A 14,710-nucleotide genomic window follows, 5' to 3' on the forward strand; every position below is an offset into this window, starting at 1 on the left:
CTCTCACTGCTTCTTTTACATGGTGGTTGTTAAGCCACGGTGGCTCTTTTTTAGTTTTTACTGTTTCTTAATTTGGGGTATACATTGAAGTTGGGCCTCTGTTATGGTGTCTTTAAAAAGGGCCCACGCAACTTGCAGGGATTTCACTTTAGTCACTGTACCTTAACTTTTGTTTAACTAACCCCCTCATTTTTGCATAGTTCCCCCTTTTGAAATTAAATGCCACAGTGTTGGGCTGTTGAGGTGTTCTTCCCATCACAGGGGATGTTGAATGCTATTGTATTATGGTAACTATTTCCAAGTGGTCCTGCTATATTTACCTCTTGGACCAGCTCCTGTGCGCCACTCAGGATTAAATCTAGAGTTGCCTCTCCCCTTGTGGGTTCCCGTACCAGCTGCTCCATGAAGCAGTCATTTAAAGTATCGAGAAATTTTATCTCTGCATTTCGTCCTGAAGTGAAATGTTCCCAGTCAATATGGGGATAATTGAAATCCCCCACTATTATTGAGTTCTTAATTTTGATAGCCTCTCTAATTTCCCTTAGCATTTCATCATCACTATTACCTAATAGACCACCTGGCCAGGACAGTAATAGATCCCTAATGTTATATTTTTATTAGACCATGAAGTTTCTATCCATAGAGATTCTGTGGAAAATGTGGATTCGCTTAAGATTTTTACTTCATTTGAATCTACATTTTCTTTCACATAGTGCCACTCCTCCCCCTGTACGACCGGTTCTGGCTTTCCGATATATTTTGTACCCCGGAATGATTGGTTCCCATTGATTGCTCTCAGTGGTGGACTGGTGAACAACCAGTGGGACCCCTTGACGATCGAAATACAAAAGGAGCGCTTAAAGACGATAAAGTAATTGCAGAGAAACTAAAAGGATTCTTTGCTTCAGTCTTTCACGCTGAGGATGTTTAGGAGATTCCCAAACCTGAGCTGGCTTTTGTAGGTGACAAATCTGAGGAACTGTCACAGATTGAAGTGTCACTAGAGGAGGTTTTGGAATTAATTGATAAACTCAACATTAAAGTCACGGGACCAGATGGATGGCACCCAAGAGTTCTGAAAAAAAAATGTCTATTAACTAAGGTTTCTGTGATGCCTATTTTATCAATATCATCCTCCTTTATCACAAGGCACTCTAGTTCACCCATCTTATTATTTAGACTTCTAGCATTTGTGTACAAGCACTTTAAAAACTTGTCCCTGTTTATTGGTCTGCCCTTTTCTGATGTGCCAGATTCTTTTTTTATGTGACTGTTTATCATCTGATCTGGCCCTTACATTATCCTCTTCCGTCCTCTGCTCCTGACTGTAACCTGGAGATTCTCTATCATCAGACTCTCCCCTAACAGAAGTCTGTGTCCGATCCACATGCTCCTCTGCAGCAGTCAGCTTTCCCCCATTTCCTAGTTTAAAAACTGTTCTACAACCTTTTTAATGTTTAGTGCCAGCAGTCTCGTTCCACTTTGGTTTAGGTGAAGCCCATCTCTCCTGTATAGGCTCCCCCCATCCCAGAAGTTTCCCCAGTTCCTAATGAACGTGAACCCCTCCTCTCTACACCATCGTCTCATCCACGCATTGAGACTCTGAAGCTCTGCCTGCCTACCCAGCCCTGCACGTGGAACTGGGAGCATTTCTGAGAATGCCACCATAGAGGTCCTGGATTTCAGTCTCTTCCCTAGCAGCCTAAATTTGGCTTCCAGGACATCTCTCCTACCCTTCCCTATGTCATTGGTACCTACATGTACCACGACCACCGGCTCCTCCCCAGCACTACACATAAGTCTGTCTAGATGCCTCGAGAGATCCGCAACCTTCGCACCAGGCAGGCAAGTCGCCATACGGTTCTCCCGGTCATCACAGACCCAGCTATCTACATTTCTAATAATCGAATCTCCCATTACTAACACCTGCCTTTTCCTAGAAACTGGAGTTCCTTCCCCCGGAGAGGTAACCTCAGTGCGAGAGGCAACCCCAGCACCATTTGAAAGGAGTGTCTCAACTACGGGAAGGTTTCCCTCTGCTCCCATTGACTGCTCTACTTCCCTGGGCCCTTCTTCCTCCTCAACAGCACAGGAGCTGTCTGAGCGGAGGTGGGACAATTCTACAGTGTCCCGGAAAGCCTCATCAACATACCTGTCTGCCTCTCTTAGCTCCTGCAGTTCTGCCACCCTGGCCTCCAAAGTCCGTACATGGTCTCTGAGGGCCAGGAGCTCCTTGCACCGACTGCACACATACGCCACCCGCCCACAGGGCAGGTAATCATACATGCAGCACTCAGCGCAATAAACTGGATAGCCCCCACTCTGCTGCTGGGCTTCTGCCTGCATTGTCTCCTAGTTAATGGAAGGGTGGTTTACGGAAAGGGGTTTTGAAATGTGGTTTGGTTTATAGGTTTTAAGGGGACTACGGGGTAAGGGTTAGGACTGACAAGGGACTCCCGCTCCCTTCCAAACTCCCTGTTCGCAAAGCTCCCTGGTCGCTTGTGCGTGGCTTTATAAAGCCCTGGCCTGAGTGAATGCCCCGCCCACTGATTAAGGCTCAGCCAATTACTAGAGGCTTCGAGCTTTCAAACCTTCCTTTGAAGCTCACGGCCTCCAACTGCCAGCCACAGCACACGGTCCTTCAACCAACCAACCAACCAGACTGACAAACACAAGCTCAGCACAGAGCAAGTAACCCCCAAACACAAACAAACACACACTGCAGACAGTCACTTACTTACTGAAGGTATTGCTTCAGTTACTGACTCCTGCTGGAACTGTGGGTGCTGCCCCTACAGGCACCAGAAGGGATCATGCTCTGTGTGCAAAGCACCCCAGAAAACTAGGTCTTGACAGAAATTCTCTGACTGGCCTCCTTTCCTCACAAGCCTAAGCTATCATGATGTCTTACTCCAAGTGTTCGTTGCACTAATTTGCATTCCTACAGCTCTTCCTTTCCGAGGATCTCAAAGCATTCAAACTCTCTCATCACTCCTGTGAAGTTGGTAACTAGTGTCTTAATTTGCCTTCTGTGCTTCGGTTTCCCCATTTGTAAAGTGACTTGCCCAAAGTTGATGTAGGGCAGGGGATGTAACCGAGCTCCCTGACTCTTTCCCGTGCTCTGCATTTTAGCACTGTGATAGTGTAGAAGTGCCTTTCATTCTGTAAACATAGCGCTGGGTGTGGTATCCTGCTTGTCTCCCTTTATATGTTTCTGAGTAGCATCTCGATTTGCACCTGCCTTCTCCTTACTCTTGCATCACCTCTAATAAAGCTGACTCCACTGACATGTCGTTAGTATGAAGTTGAGAGTTAACCTAAAATATCTCAGGTGGGTCAGTTACAGGCAGTGGAGCAGGAACAGGAATAAATACACCAGGGGTTGGCAACCTTTCAGCAGTGGTGTGCCGAGTCTTCATGTATTCACTCTAATTTTAAGGCTTCGCGTGCCGGTAATACATTTTAATGTTTTTTAGAAGGTCTCTCTAAGTCTATAATCTATAACCAAACTACTGTTATATGTAAAGTAAACAAGGTTTTCAAAATGTTTCAGAAGCTTTATTTAAAATTAAATTGCACATCTTATTAGTTTAGTGTGATCCTTGCCCTTGCTTTTCCTTGCTGAGTTTTCCAATGTCTGGTGGCACGTATTTGGATACTTTAAGCTGCACACAGGCTTCTGAGTGATCAGTTGATAACTGGCTGGCAGGAGGTCAGCGGCTGGAACCCCAGATCAGCAGCTGAGGTGAGTGGAGCTGGTGACTGGTAGGGCTGAGCAGGGCCGGAAGCCTGGACCCTGTCTGGCAGGGGGCCTGCGCTGGAAGCAAGGTGAGTGGGGCTGCGGCGGGGACCCCGGCTGGTAAGGGGCCAGCAGCCAGAACCCCAGAGCGGCAGCGGGCTGAGCAGGTCAGCCCACCCAGCTCTGGGGCTTCAGGGGTGGGCTGAGCATCTCCGCCAGCCCCCCTCTAGGGTTTTAGCTGCTGGCTCCTGCCAGCTGGGGACTCAGCCTGGGGTTCCTTTCTCCAGGCCAGCAGCGGGTGCTGAGTGGGACCAGTGGCGAGGCCCCAGCTGGCAAGGGGCCAGCAGCAGGAACCCCCATAGCAGCGGCGGGCTGAGCAGCTCAGAGTAGCGGTGGGCCATCAAAAATTGGCTCACGTGCCACAGGTTGCCGACCCCTGAAATACACAATGACTTCCAGGTCCCAAATTTTAATTTGTAGGCTCTCTTACATGGAGATGGGCTATGTGGTGGTAAAACGTTGAGTAACTGCCATTTTTCTTTCTTGAGCCTAAGAAAACCAACTTACACACTCACACAAGGCTGACATTGCATTTTTAAAATGCAAACTGTTAATGCTTCATTTACAGAGTCTGCTCTCTGGAAAGCCTCACTACTTCAAAAGTATAATGGGAGGAAGTGCGCTTCAGTTCTCAGACCAACTCCCCATTTCCCCACTTCCTTCTCTGTATTGGGGGACAGGATTTTGCCCCTGAGGTATGCAAGTTGTGTTGTACTAACAGCTTTCCCTCCCAGAAGAGCACTGAGGAGAAGTGGGAGCGAGGGTATGTCTACACTGCCCACATTACAGCTGCCACGGCCGTGCTGTCGCATGGGCAGTGTAGTCACGCTTTATCCTCCTCCTCCAAGCAAAAAGGAAGATACCAGTGACTCAGATACTTAGTGCAAAATGCTTTATTCTGTTCCAATGAAAGAAAATAATCCCACAAAGCATTGCACTGAGGGGAGAGGGAAACCTCTGCCCTCCCTGGAAGATGTTTCGCATAGACAGGATTCACATGCTCACAGTAAAAGGCTTCCTCCTGCAAAGGAAGGGCCGGTGTTCTTGGAGTAGTTTTATATATTGGTGTCAAATGTTCCTGTGGAATTCAGAGCACTCTAAGTTGTGTAAGTGTCTTAATTGTTCTGCTAACTTGAAAATTTTAATGAATTAGCTTTTTATTGCTTCAAAACCATCTGATGGCAGGATAGAGCAAACTATCTATGCCCTATGTGGGTATGTATAGACCAGGGGTTCTCGAACTGCAGGATGGGACCCCTCAGGGGTTGCGAGGTCATTGACAGCTCGTGACCCCGCCATGTAATCTCCACCCCAAACCCTGCCTGCCTCCAGCATTTATAATGGTGTTAAATATATTTAAAAGGGTGTTTTAATTTATTAGGGGGCTCGCACTCAGAGGCTTGTGATGTGAAAGGGATCACCAGTAAAAAAAAGTTTGAGACCCACTGGTATAGACTCTGAGGGAGTGGTAACTGTTTCTAGCTACACAGAAATGTAAACAGTCCTTCAAAGAATAGAAGTATCCAGAGCAGGGGTCTCAAACTCATTTTACCTTAGTGCCAGTCCTCAAATCCTTCTAGCAGGCCAATAATGTCACTGAAGACGGTGTTCAGAAAAGAAAACGTTTATTGTATTTTTTTATTTTGAATTTTTTAGAAATAAAACTGTCATACAACTTTATACAATTCTTCGCCTGCCAGAGAATTTTTAGTGTTTGCCAGACACCTGGCAACTCTTCAGTTCTGTCAGTTTGTTCATGTTTGACCTCAGTGACTGAGCAGTTGAAACCTTCAGGGTTGCAGCAAGGTGTGCGTCAGATAGTTGTGTTCGGTATTGTGACTTGTTTATATTCATTGTGGGGGGGAAAAAGTGACGTTGCCTCTGTGGCTGACTCTACCTGGCCACCAGTGATGGTATCTCTGTCCCTCTCCCCCAGCCAATGGGAGCTGTGGGGGATGGTGCCTGCAGCAGACAGAGCCGGCAATGTGATTGCATGCGTCTCTCCTCCGCGGGCCACAGTGGGGAGGTTCTTGGGCTGCAGATGGCCCGCAGGCCAGGACTTTGAGACCCCTGATCCAGAGTGTTGATCTCTGGGGTTTTCAGTGTGGGACTGCTTTGTGAAGCAGAGTAGCTACTTGTTATCCCTTGGAATTTTTCTAAATCATGTAGCCCACTCCAGGTGAGGCGGGCCTGCCTCTCTGCAGCAGCTGTCAACTTCCGCTGGCACTGTGGGAACTTCTGGGAAAGGGCAGAACCTCTGGGGCAAAAAGATGGCAGGATACTTGGGCTCCAAAACTTTGTTTTAAAGGCTGGATACTCTTGCATCCTGATCCTTATTTTGTAGGAAAAGAGACCCCAGTGGCTCAGTTAGCTGTTAACCTCTACCAGTGACGTAGCTGCTGTTCTGGGTGATGGCAGCTCCCCAACTGGAGGCAGCATGGGAATGCTGAACTGTCAGATGCTAGTGGGTGGGTTTTTGTTGGAGGCTACTGAACTGTCCCATGAGCTGACTCAGGATTTAAATGCCAGTCTCCGAAGTTAAAAGGTCACTAGTGCGTAAGCCCCCTTTGAGTTTGTGATTTGACATTTTGCAGTGCCCCAATACGCTACAGCAAGGTGTGTATTCATGATCTAGTCATCAACTCCTCGTGAGGCCTAAGGTCAAGTGCAAGAAATGAACACACTGTTATGACCCTAGGGTGTAGCTGCTGCAATTGAAATAAGCTGTCTCCTGCATCCTGGCCCCAACAACTGGGAGGAGGGGACAGGGGGGTTGGGGAGTGTTTCTCTAGTCAAGAGGGTGCTCACCAAGTACAAATAAGGAGGAAACATGCTCTCAGTGAACACTACTTGGCCAAAAAGGGGATTCAGGGTGTGTTGGCTCTTCTGGAAAAGGTGTGGTTTAAGAAGGGGCTTCAAGAAAGAAGATGACGTGCATAGTAGACCAGGGAGGGGGGTTCTAGGTAGATGGGGCCACTTGGGAGAAGGGCATGCAACTTGGCTGTTTCATAGTTAAAACTTTGCTGAACTGTACTAGACAAAAATAGTGGGGTTTTTTGGTCTTCCTCCAGGATCTCAGTCTGCCCAATGGCACTCCGGTAGATACTTCCAGCCCAGCCTCCTCCTCCTCACTGCTCAACAGACTGCAGCTGGATGACGACTTGGATGGGGAAACTAGAGACCTCTTTGTCACTGTCGATGATCCCAAAAAACACATCTGTACAATGGAGACCTACATCACGTACAGGGTTACAACAAAGGTACCAGGCAACTTTTGAATGTGTTACCCCTGAAAAAGGAAAGCGCTTGCTATCTTTTGGGGGGAGGGAAGGTCTCTTAAACTCCAGCACAGAAGTAGCAACTTAATTTGTCCCTTTTGTCAGTTAATGTGCCAAGGATGTGATTGCTTTCAATAGACGCATTGAAGTGTGGTGTGTGTTGAAACTATGCAAAACTGTTAACATCACCCTAGATTTTATCTTTAGTGGCTTTTTAAAAAATTGGTTAACAATTGGAGTTTTCAAGAAACCATTGATTAACTCTGCTAGACTGACTTCAGTAATTTTAAGAGTATCAGATTACCTCTTCTATAACATGATTGAGGTGTATAGAATCATGTTTCACATAGCTCAATCTTGCGCTCTGTAGCAGATAAATATTCCCTCACTGCTGTCTCCATAATCTCTTACCTTCAGCACTGTGCCTCCTACTATATTACTTCTGCACTTGGCTGACAATTAAATGTGTGCTCTCCTCTGAATGAATGCTTCTTAAAATTCACTCTCTTCCTTTCTGTAGTCTCCTCTGGTGTCCTAAATATTAGCCTTCCCTTCTTCACATAGGGTCTTTGTGATGTTAGAGGCAATGGATGGTATTACATGAACTACTCATAACAAGTGTGGTCCAGGAATGCTCCTGACTGCAAGGAAAGAAGTATATACTGTGGCGTTGGTCTCTCTCTATGTATAGTGCATTCATTAGTCAGATGTCTATACACTAGCGAGAAGAAAAATACACAGTTGGACTAGAAGAAAATGGGACTAGAACCTTCTATAGGATTGAGCGGCAGACTGCTACGGGTGGGACAACAACTGGAATCTTCCCAGTTGTGTAACTCCCAAGAGTCAGCCCATCTATCTCCCAAATTATGTGTAGGTTGTGTCCTTTGTATGGCATGAAGATACCTAAACCAATACAGGACTATGGCTAGAGAAACGAAGGGCGCCATGCCTTCATGAGAAGGAGATGGCTAAGTGATCTGAAGAGGAGTTTTTGTATTTTTTCTTTTCTCTTTTGGGGAACATCTTTGGCACTGCCTTTGGTACTTCAGTGGTGGCACCAAGAGGAAGGCATATGCTACTGGAAGTCACTGGGCTGTACATGTAGAGAGGAAAAGCGTGGCCTTGCATTGACCACATAGACCACCTCAGAGCCAAAAAGCTGCTGCCAACTTTAGGGGGTATAGAAAGAGCCTCCTTCACTTACCAATCAAAAGTATTGGCAGATGACAGCACAGGGTACCCTATGCTGTCATCTGTCTGCTGGTGACCAAAGACTACTCTGCGGACTAATCAATCAGTCTGATTTAAGTGATCTATTCCTTCTGTTAGAGGATAAATTTTTGGAATTAGTCTTAATTTCCAGCTGAGGAGTCTTTTATGATTATTTCCTGAATATTCTGATCCTGTGGCTGAAATTTGTGTACATGTATGGGCACAGCAAGATTTGCACGGAATAAACCAATCCCTTGAGAACTGTTTCCAAAACCTAAAACAGCCACTAGGCTTGTTGCTGTTGATCTTATTTCTAAGGCTCTCTGATACTACCATGATGGACAGCAGTATGAAACTCAGAGCAACAGAACTACCATCAGAGGTGTTTCTAATATGGATGAGAAACTTGGTTTACCTGGCTGAAAGGCTAGCTAATGGAAGTGCTACAGACTACAAAAACATCAAACCCATATAGTTTCAGTACTTCAGACGCACTCAAAGCTTTAAGTTTTAATTGCAAGTAGAAGGGTATTTACCTTCACTTTACTGATCATGGAGAGAAGTGAAGCACAGAACGTGTGAGAGCTCCAAAGTCACATAAGACACTTGTGGGAACAGAACCCAGATTTGATTCAGTCATGTGTTTTATTCCATGTGGCTGTGTCTGCAATTGCCGCCTTCTGCTCTCCAGCTAGTAAATACATCCTTCCCTTAGGTAGTGTACGCCTCACAGAGGACTCGAAAAGCCATTCTTGCAGCACCAGATTGAACTCTTTCTGCCTGGCTGTTACCTTGAAAAATTTAAGGCCTTGTCTACTGGAAGGACTAACTGGAGAACTACTGAAACCTGAGGAGATGGAAACTGAAAGCTAAACGAAGAGGAATGGCTATCTTAGATTGGTCAAACAATAATAATTCTTTCTGTTAAAACTCCTTTTTAAAATTCCGGTGCCTAATGGATTGTGGCGATGGATGCCTCTTAAGAGTCAAAATCCTCATGCCTTCAGTTAGGGTGAAAGGTTTATAATGCACATTTTTGGTGATGGGAGAAAATGAGTCTCAGACCTCTAGTAAATCTAGGCTTGACCTTCTTTCTGAGGCTTTAGAAAACAAGCAGCAAGCCTATCCTTTCTCTCTCTAGGTCATGGGCAACCTTTCAGGCCTTTATGCACTATTGAGAAATAATAGCAAAGAGTCTTGTGGCACCTTATAGACTAACAGACGTTTTGGAGCATGAGCTTTCGTGGGTAAATACTCACTTCGTCGGATGCATGACGAAGAGAAATAATGACACTGACACCAGATTTATAGACCCTCTGTGGGCCACCTTTCTGATGCCTGTGTCCAAGAAGAACCAGTGCTGCTCATACTGCAAAAAGTATTTCAGATACTAAAAATGCTCACAGTCCAGTGGTTTGAAAAACTGAACCAGACAGCTAGTTCTTATTACAGGAATTTCACTTTAGTGGTGAAGCTGATACACTGGAGGCTAGAGAGTTTGGCAAATAGAATTGTTCTAAACAAATCAAGCTGGCGTCTATATGACTGTTACTAATTTAGAATGTGCTGGAGAGGAGTGTTTACCTTACTGATTTCTTTTTAATAACTTGCTGGTTAGAAGATGCCAAGGTGGCATAGATAGATGAACAAACATGTTTTACTGCTTAATTCTAGAATCTCTGTTGTTTTTTTTTCTCCTCTAGCCTGACCAACTTATTGAGGTTGCTTAAGACTGACACTTACATGAATAACTATCTGCCAAGGGTTAAAATGTTCCCAGTGATCTACTAGATAACATGTGTGAACTGGAAAGTAAGCTGCATCTTACTGTGTCCTGGATAATAAAATCAGCATAGTGATAGAATCATAGAAGATTAGGGTTGGAAGAGACCTCAGGAGGTCATCTAGTCCAACCCCCTGCTCAAAGCAGGACTGACCCCGACTAAACCATCCCAGCCAGGGCTTTGTCAAGCCAGGCCTTAAAAACCTCTAAGGATGGAGGTTCCACCACCTCCCTAGGTAACCCATTCCAGTGCTTCACCACCCTCCTAGGGAAACAGCGTGTTTTTTTTTCCCCCTTATATGCAACCTATACCTCCCACACTGCAACTTGAAACCACTGCTCCTTGTTCTGTCATCTGCCACCACTGAGAACAGCCGAGCTCCATCCTCTTTGGAACCCCCCTTCAGGTAGGTGAAGGCTGCTATCAAATCGCTTCTCCCCCACCCCCCAATTCTTCTGCAGACTAAATAAGCCCAGTTCCCTCAGCCTCTCCTCATAAGCCATGTGCCCCGGCCCCCTGATCATTTTCGTTGCCCTCCACTGGACTCTCTCTCCGGTTTGTGCACATCCTTTCTGGGGGGGCGCAAAACTGAACGCAGTGCTCCAGATGTGTCCTCACCAGTGCCAAATAGAGGGGAATAATCACTTCCCTTGATGTGCTGGTAGTGTTCCTACTAATGCAGCCCAATATGCCATTAGCCTTCTTGGCAACAAGGGCACACTACTGACTCATATCCAGCTTCTCATCCACTCTAATCCCGAGGTCCTTTTCTGCAGAACTACTACTTAGCCAGTCGGTCCCCAGCCTGTAGCAGTCCCTGGGATTCTTCCGTCCTAACGGCAGGACTCTGCCCCTGTCCTTGTTGAACCTCATCAGATTTCTTTTGGCCCAATCCTTCAATTTGTCTAGGTCACTCTGGACCCAATCCCTACCCTCCAGCATATCTACCTCTCCCCCAGCTTCCTATCATCTGCAGATTTGCTGAGGGTGCAGTCCATCCCATCATCCAGATCATTAATGAAGATGTTGAACAAAACTGGCCCCAGGACTGACCCCTGGACAGGGGCAGCTCTAGGGATTTTGTCGCCCCAAGCACAGCAGGTAGGCTGCCTCCGGCAGTTTGCCTGCGGAGGGTCTGCTGGTTCGGCGGATCTGCCGCAGGCGTGCCTGCGGGAGGTCCACCGAAGCCGCGTGACCAGCGGACCCTCCGCAGGCAAACCGCCGGAGGCAGCCTGCCTGCTGCTCTCATGGCGCCAGCAGAGCGCCCCTCGCGGCTTGCCGCCCCAAGCACGCGCTTGGCGTGCTGGGGCCTGGAGCTGCCCCTGCCCCTGGAGCACTCCGCTTGATTCTGGCTGCCAACTAGATGTTGAGCTGTTGATCACTCTCCATTGAGCCCGACTATCTAGCCAGATTTCTATCCACCTTATAGTCCATTTGTCCATTCCATACTACTATAACTTGCTGGCAAGAATACTGTGGGAGACCGTATCCAAAGCTTTGCCAAAGTCAAGGAATATCACATCCACCACTTTTTCCCCATATCCACAGAGCCAGTTATCTCATCATAGAAGGTGATCAGGTTGGTTAGGCATGACTTGCCCTTGATGAATCCATGTTGACTGTTCCTGATCACCTTCCTCTCCTCCAAGTGCTTGAAAATGGTTTCCTTGAGGGCCTGCTCCATGATTTTTCCAGGACTGAGGTAAGGCTGACTGGTATGTAGTTCCCCGGGTTCTCCTCCTTCCCTTTTTTAAAGATGGGCACTAATTTGCCTTTTTCCAATTGTCCAGGACCTCCCCTGATCGCCACGAGTTTTCAAAGATAATGGCCAATAGCTCTGCAATCACATCAGCCAGCACCCTCAGATGCATTGGATCTGGCCCCATGGACTTGAGCATATTCAGAAAAGCTGGACAGTTCTTACACACCTGTTTTCATCACTGAGGGCTGCTCACTTCCTCCCCATACTCTGCTGCCCAACAGGCCAGAGCTGGAAGAAAAAAAAATAGCATTTTAAAATTGGGCTAGAGTAAGTGATTATATTAAATATCCTCTTGGGATAAATGGGATGTGGCTGGAAAGCCTCTGTTTTGTGTACAGGACATGTACAGCTGATTACTGTCATAAAGTGGCATTGACCTTGGCAGAACTATAATCCTGAAGACAATGACTTAATCATAATTGACAATAGGGGATAGTGGGAGACTGTATCTCTAGGTCTGTCCACTTCCTGACTATGAAGACTGACTGAACTAACACTATTCCAGCTAACGCTGTTAAGATGACACATTGATCTGATCTCTTCCACTCTGGGAAAGTTTGTCTAGTTAAAACCATATATTCATTAGAATGTTTTTTAAAAAGTATTTTTAGGAGAGGCACTTAAAATTTGCTACAGACATGAATGGGAATAGAGGATGAACAGAGAGAATAGTCCTTAAAAGTGGAAAATGAAAGTTAGCCTGTCCTGAATGGGGATACTGTATCCACTAAAAGTGCAACCATCGGCTTATCCTCGTGATCTTGTAGAGCTTAGATCTTGTCCTGATATGTATAGATTCCTGGCTACCCTGGGACGTCTCTCTGTTGGCATTCTGACACTAGCCGTGATGAATGTGCTACAGGGCATATCTCCCCCCGCCCCCCCTTTTTTTTTCCTCCTGCCAACACTGGCATTGGGAAAGCAGTTCACACACCTGTTTGAATGTCTTTTAAAACTATCTCCTAGAATGCCCCATTGTAGACACCACTCGGGAATGGCGAGCTCCTAGGAACATGGGACTGGAAGAGACCTCCTGGGTCTTAGAGTCCAGTCCCCTCCTATCCCAGGCAACCCTATTTTCTCCCACTTCTGTAAGTTTGGGTTGAGACTTTGAATCCTCTTCAAAGTATCCTTGTATCCCTGTGATACAAGAAGAGCATTTCTAGTTTGTCTCAAATATAAAACAGGTGCTTGGTCAAGCTTAAACACTTAATCTGTTCTGAAATCTTATTCTTCACTACCCAGTGATGGTCAGGACATTCTATTACTATTTTGTCTTGCTGTGTTAATATGCTGTATTTTGTGTTAGTATTCATCAAAGGACAAAGCCTGCCATCCCAAACACACAGTAGAAGCTGCAGGAATATCTTTCTGGGGCCTTGGCTACACTTGCAAGGTAGAGCGCATTAAATCAGCCCCCGGCGCCCTAACTCCTGAGGGGTCCACACTGGAAAGGCACGTAGAGCACTTGGACTCTGCAGCTGGAGCGCTCCTGGTTATCCACCTCCACGAGAAGCATAAAGCTTGCTGTGCCCCGGCTGAAATGCCCAGGTGTCAGTGTGCACGATGGGTTGCATTACTGTGCTCTGGTTGGCCTCTGGAAATGTCCCATAATCCCTTGAAATGAAGTGGCCACTTGTCATTGTTTTGAACTCGGCTGCAGGCATGAGGATATTCCCTTCCAGAACTCTTTCTGACAGCCGGCGTGCTTATCTGCTCTGGGACAAAGCAAACCATTACTGTGGAATGCTCCTGCTGCAGAGGGATGTGAGGTGGGGATGAAGACTGATGTTGGGGATTCCCCCTTCCCCTGTCTGAACTTACACGACAGCATGCTGACAATCTCTGCCCCCTCCCCCCCACATTCACACACATCCCTGTCACGCTCCACCACCACCCCATTTGAAAAGCACGCTGCAGCTGCTTGCACACTGGGATGGCTACCACAATGCACTGCTCTCTCAGGCACTGTAAGAGCTGCTAATGCGGCCATGCCACTGTGCTTGCAGCTGACAGTGTGAACACACAGCTGCGTTTGCCTTGCTGTGGTCGCTGAGGGCTGGTTTAACTCCCAGTGCTCTACACGGGCAAGTGTAGCCAAGCCCAGCTGCTTTACTGTTCATATTTTTCATAGAACATCAGGGTTGGAAGGGACCTCAGGAGGTCTCTAGTCCAACCCGCTGCTCAAAGCAGGACCAATCCCCAGACAGATTCCCCTCTCCCCCATCCCTAAATGGTCCCCTCAAGGATTGAACTCACAACCCTGGGTTTAGCAGGCCAATGCTCAAACCACTGAGCTATCCCTCCCCCTTCCTGCTTTTCCCTGCACATAAGGTCCCCTCTCCTGTGTAATTCTCTCCAACTGGTGTTTAACCAGCCAAATGCAAATACATCTGGTCTTCTGTTTCATGGCTTTGGAACAAATGACCTCTGATGCCACTGAGTGAGGCATCAGACACCAACTATAGGGGAGGTGCCAGTCAGAGTGCATGAGCTTCATCTTAAATTTTAAGCATCTTGGCTTCGGAGAGTTTAAAAAAAAAAAGGCTTTCACCCATTCAGACTCTCTATCTGTGGAGCAATTAATGTAGCAGCTGCAGAACTGTTGCAAAGTCTCAAAGTGGAATTTGCAAATCCTAAACAATTTAAGATGAGCGCTCAGTGTAATGCTGTGGCAGAGAGCACAAATGGATTTGTAAATAGTGAAGGTGGGGGATAAGAGTAGGTGCATGGATTTTTGTTTTTTAAATCTCTGCATATGGAGTTGGTGAGACTGATGCTGGAATACAGCATCCAGTTCTGGCATGTACTTGAAACAATTGGAGAGGGGGCAACGAAAAGCCACAAGTGCTTGCGTGTGAGGCTTAAAGAG

General features: G+C 46.7%; 1 protein-coding gene across 2 annotated transcripts in view; it reads left to right on the plus strand.

Moving 5' to 3' along the window:
• The window catches only part of SNX30 (sorting nexin family member 30), a 70,841-nt gene that overhangs the window by 18,589 nt on the left and 37,542 nt on the right, over positions 1-14,710 (plus strand). For both annotated transcript variants that reach the window (XM_039544648.1, XM_039544647.1), the window contains exon 2: positions 6,871-7,059. In XM_039544648.1, coding sequence (XP_039400582.1) covers positions 6,871-7,059 — 189 coding nt within the window. The remainder of the gene's footprint in view (positions 1-6,870; positions 7,060-14,710) is intronic.

This window comes from Mauremys reevesii, linkage group 6 (genome assembly GCF_016161935.1).
Source record: "Mauremys reevesii isolate NIE-2019 linkage group 6, ASM1616193v1, whole genome shotgun sequence".
Classification (NCBI taxonomy): Eukaryota; Metazoa; Chordata; order Testudines; family Geoemydidae; genus Mauremys; species Mauremys reevesii.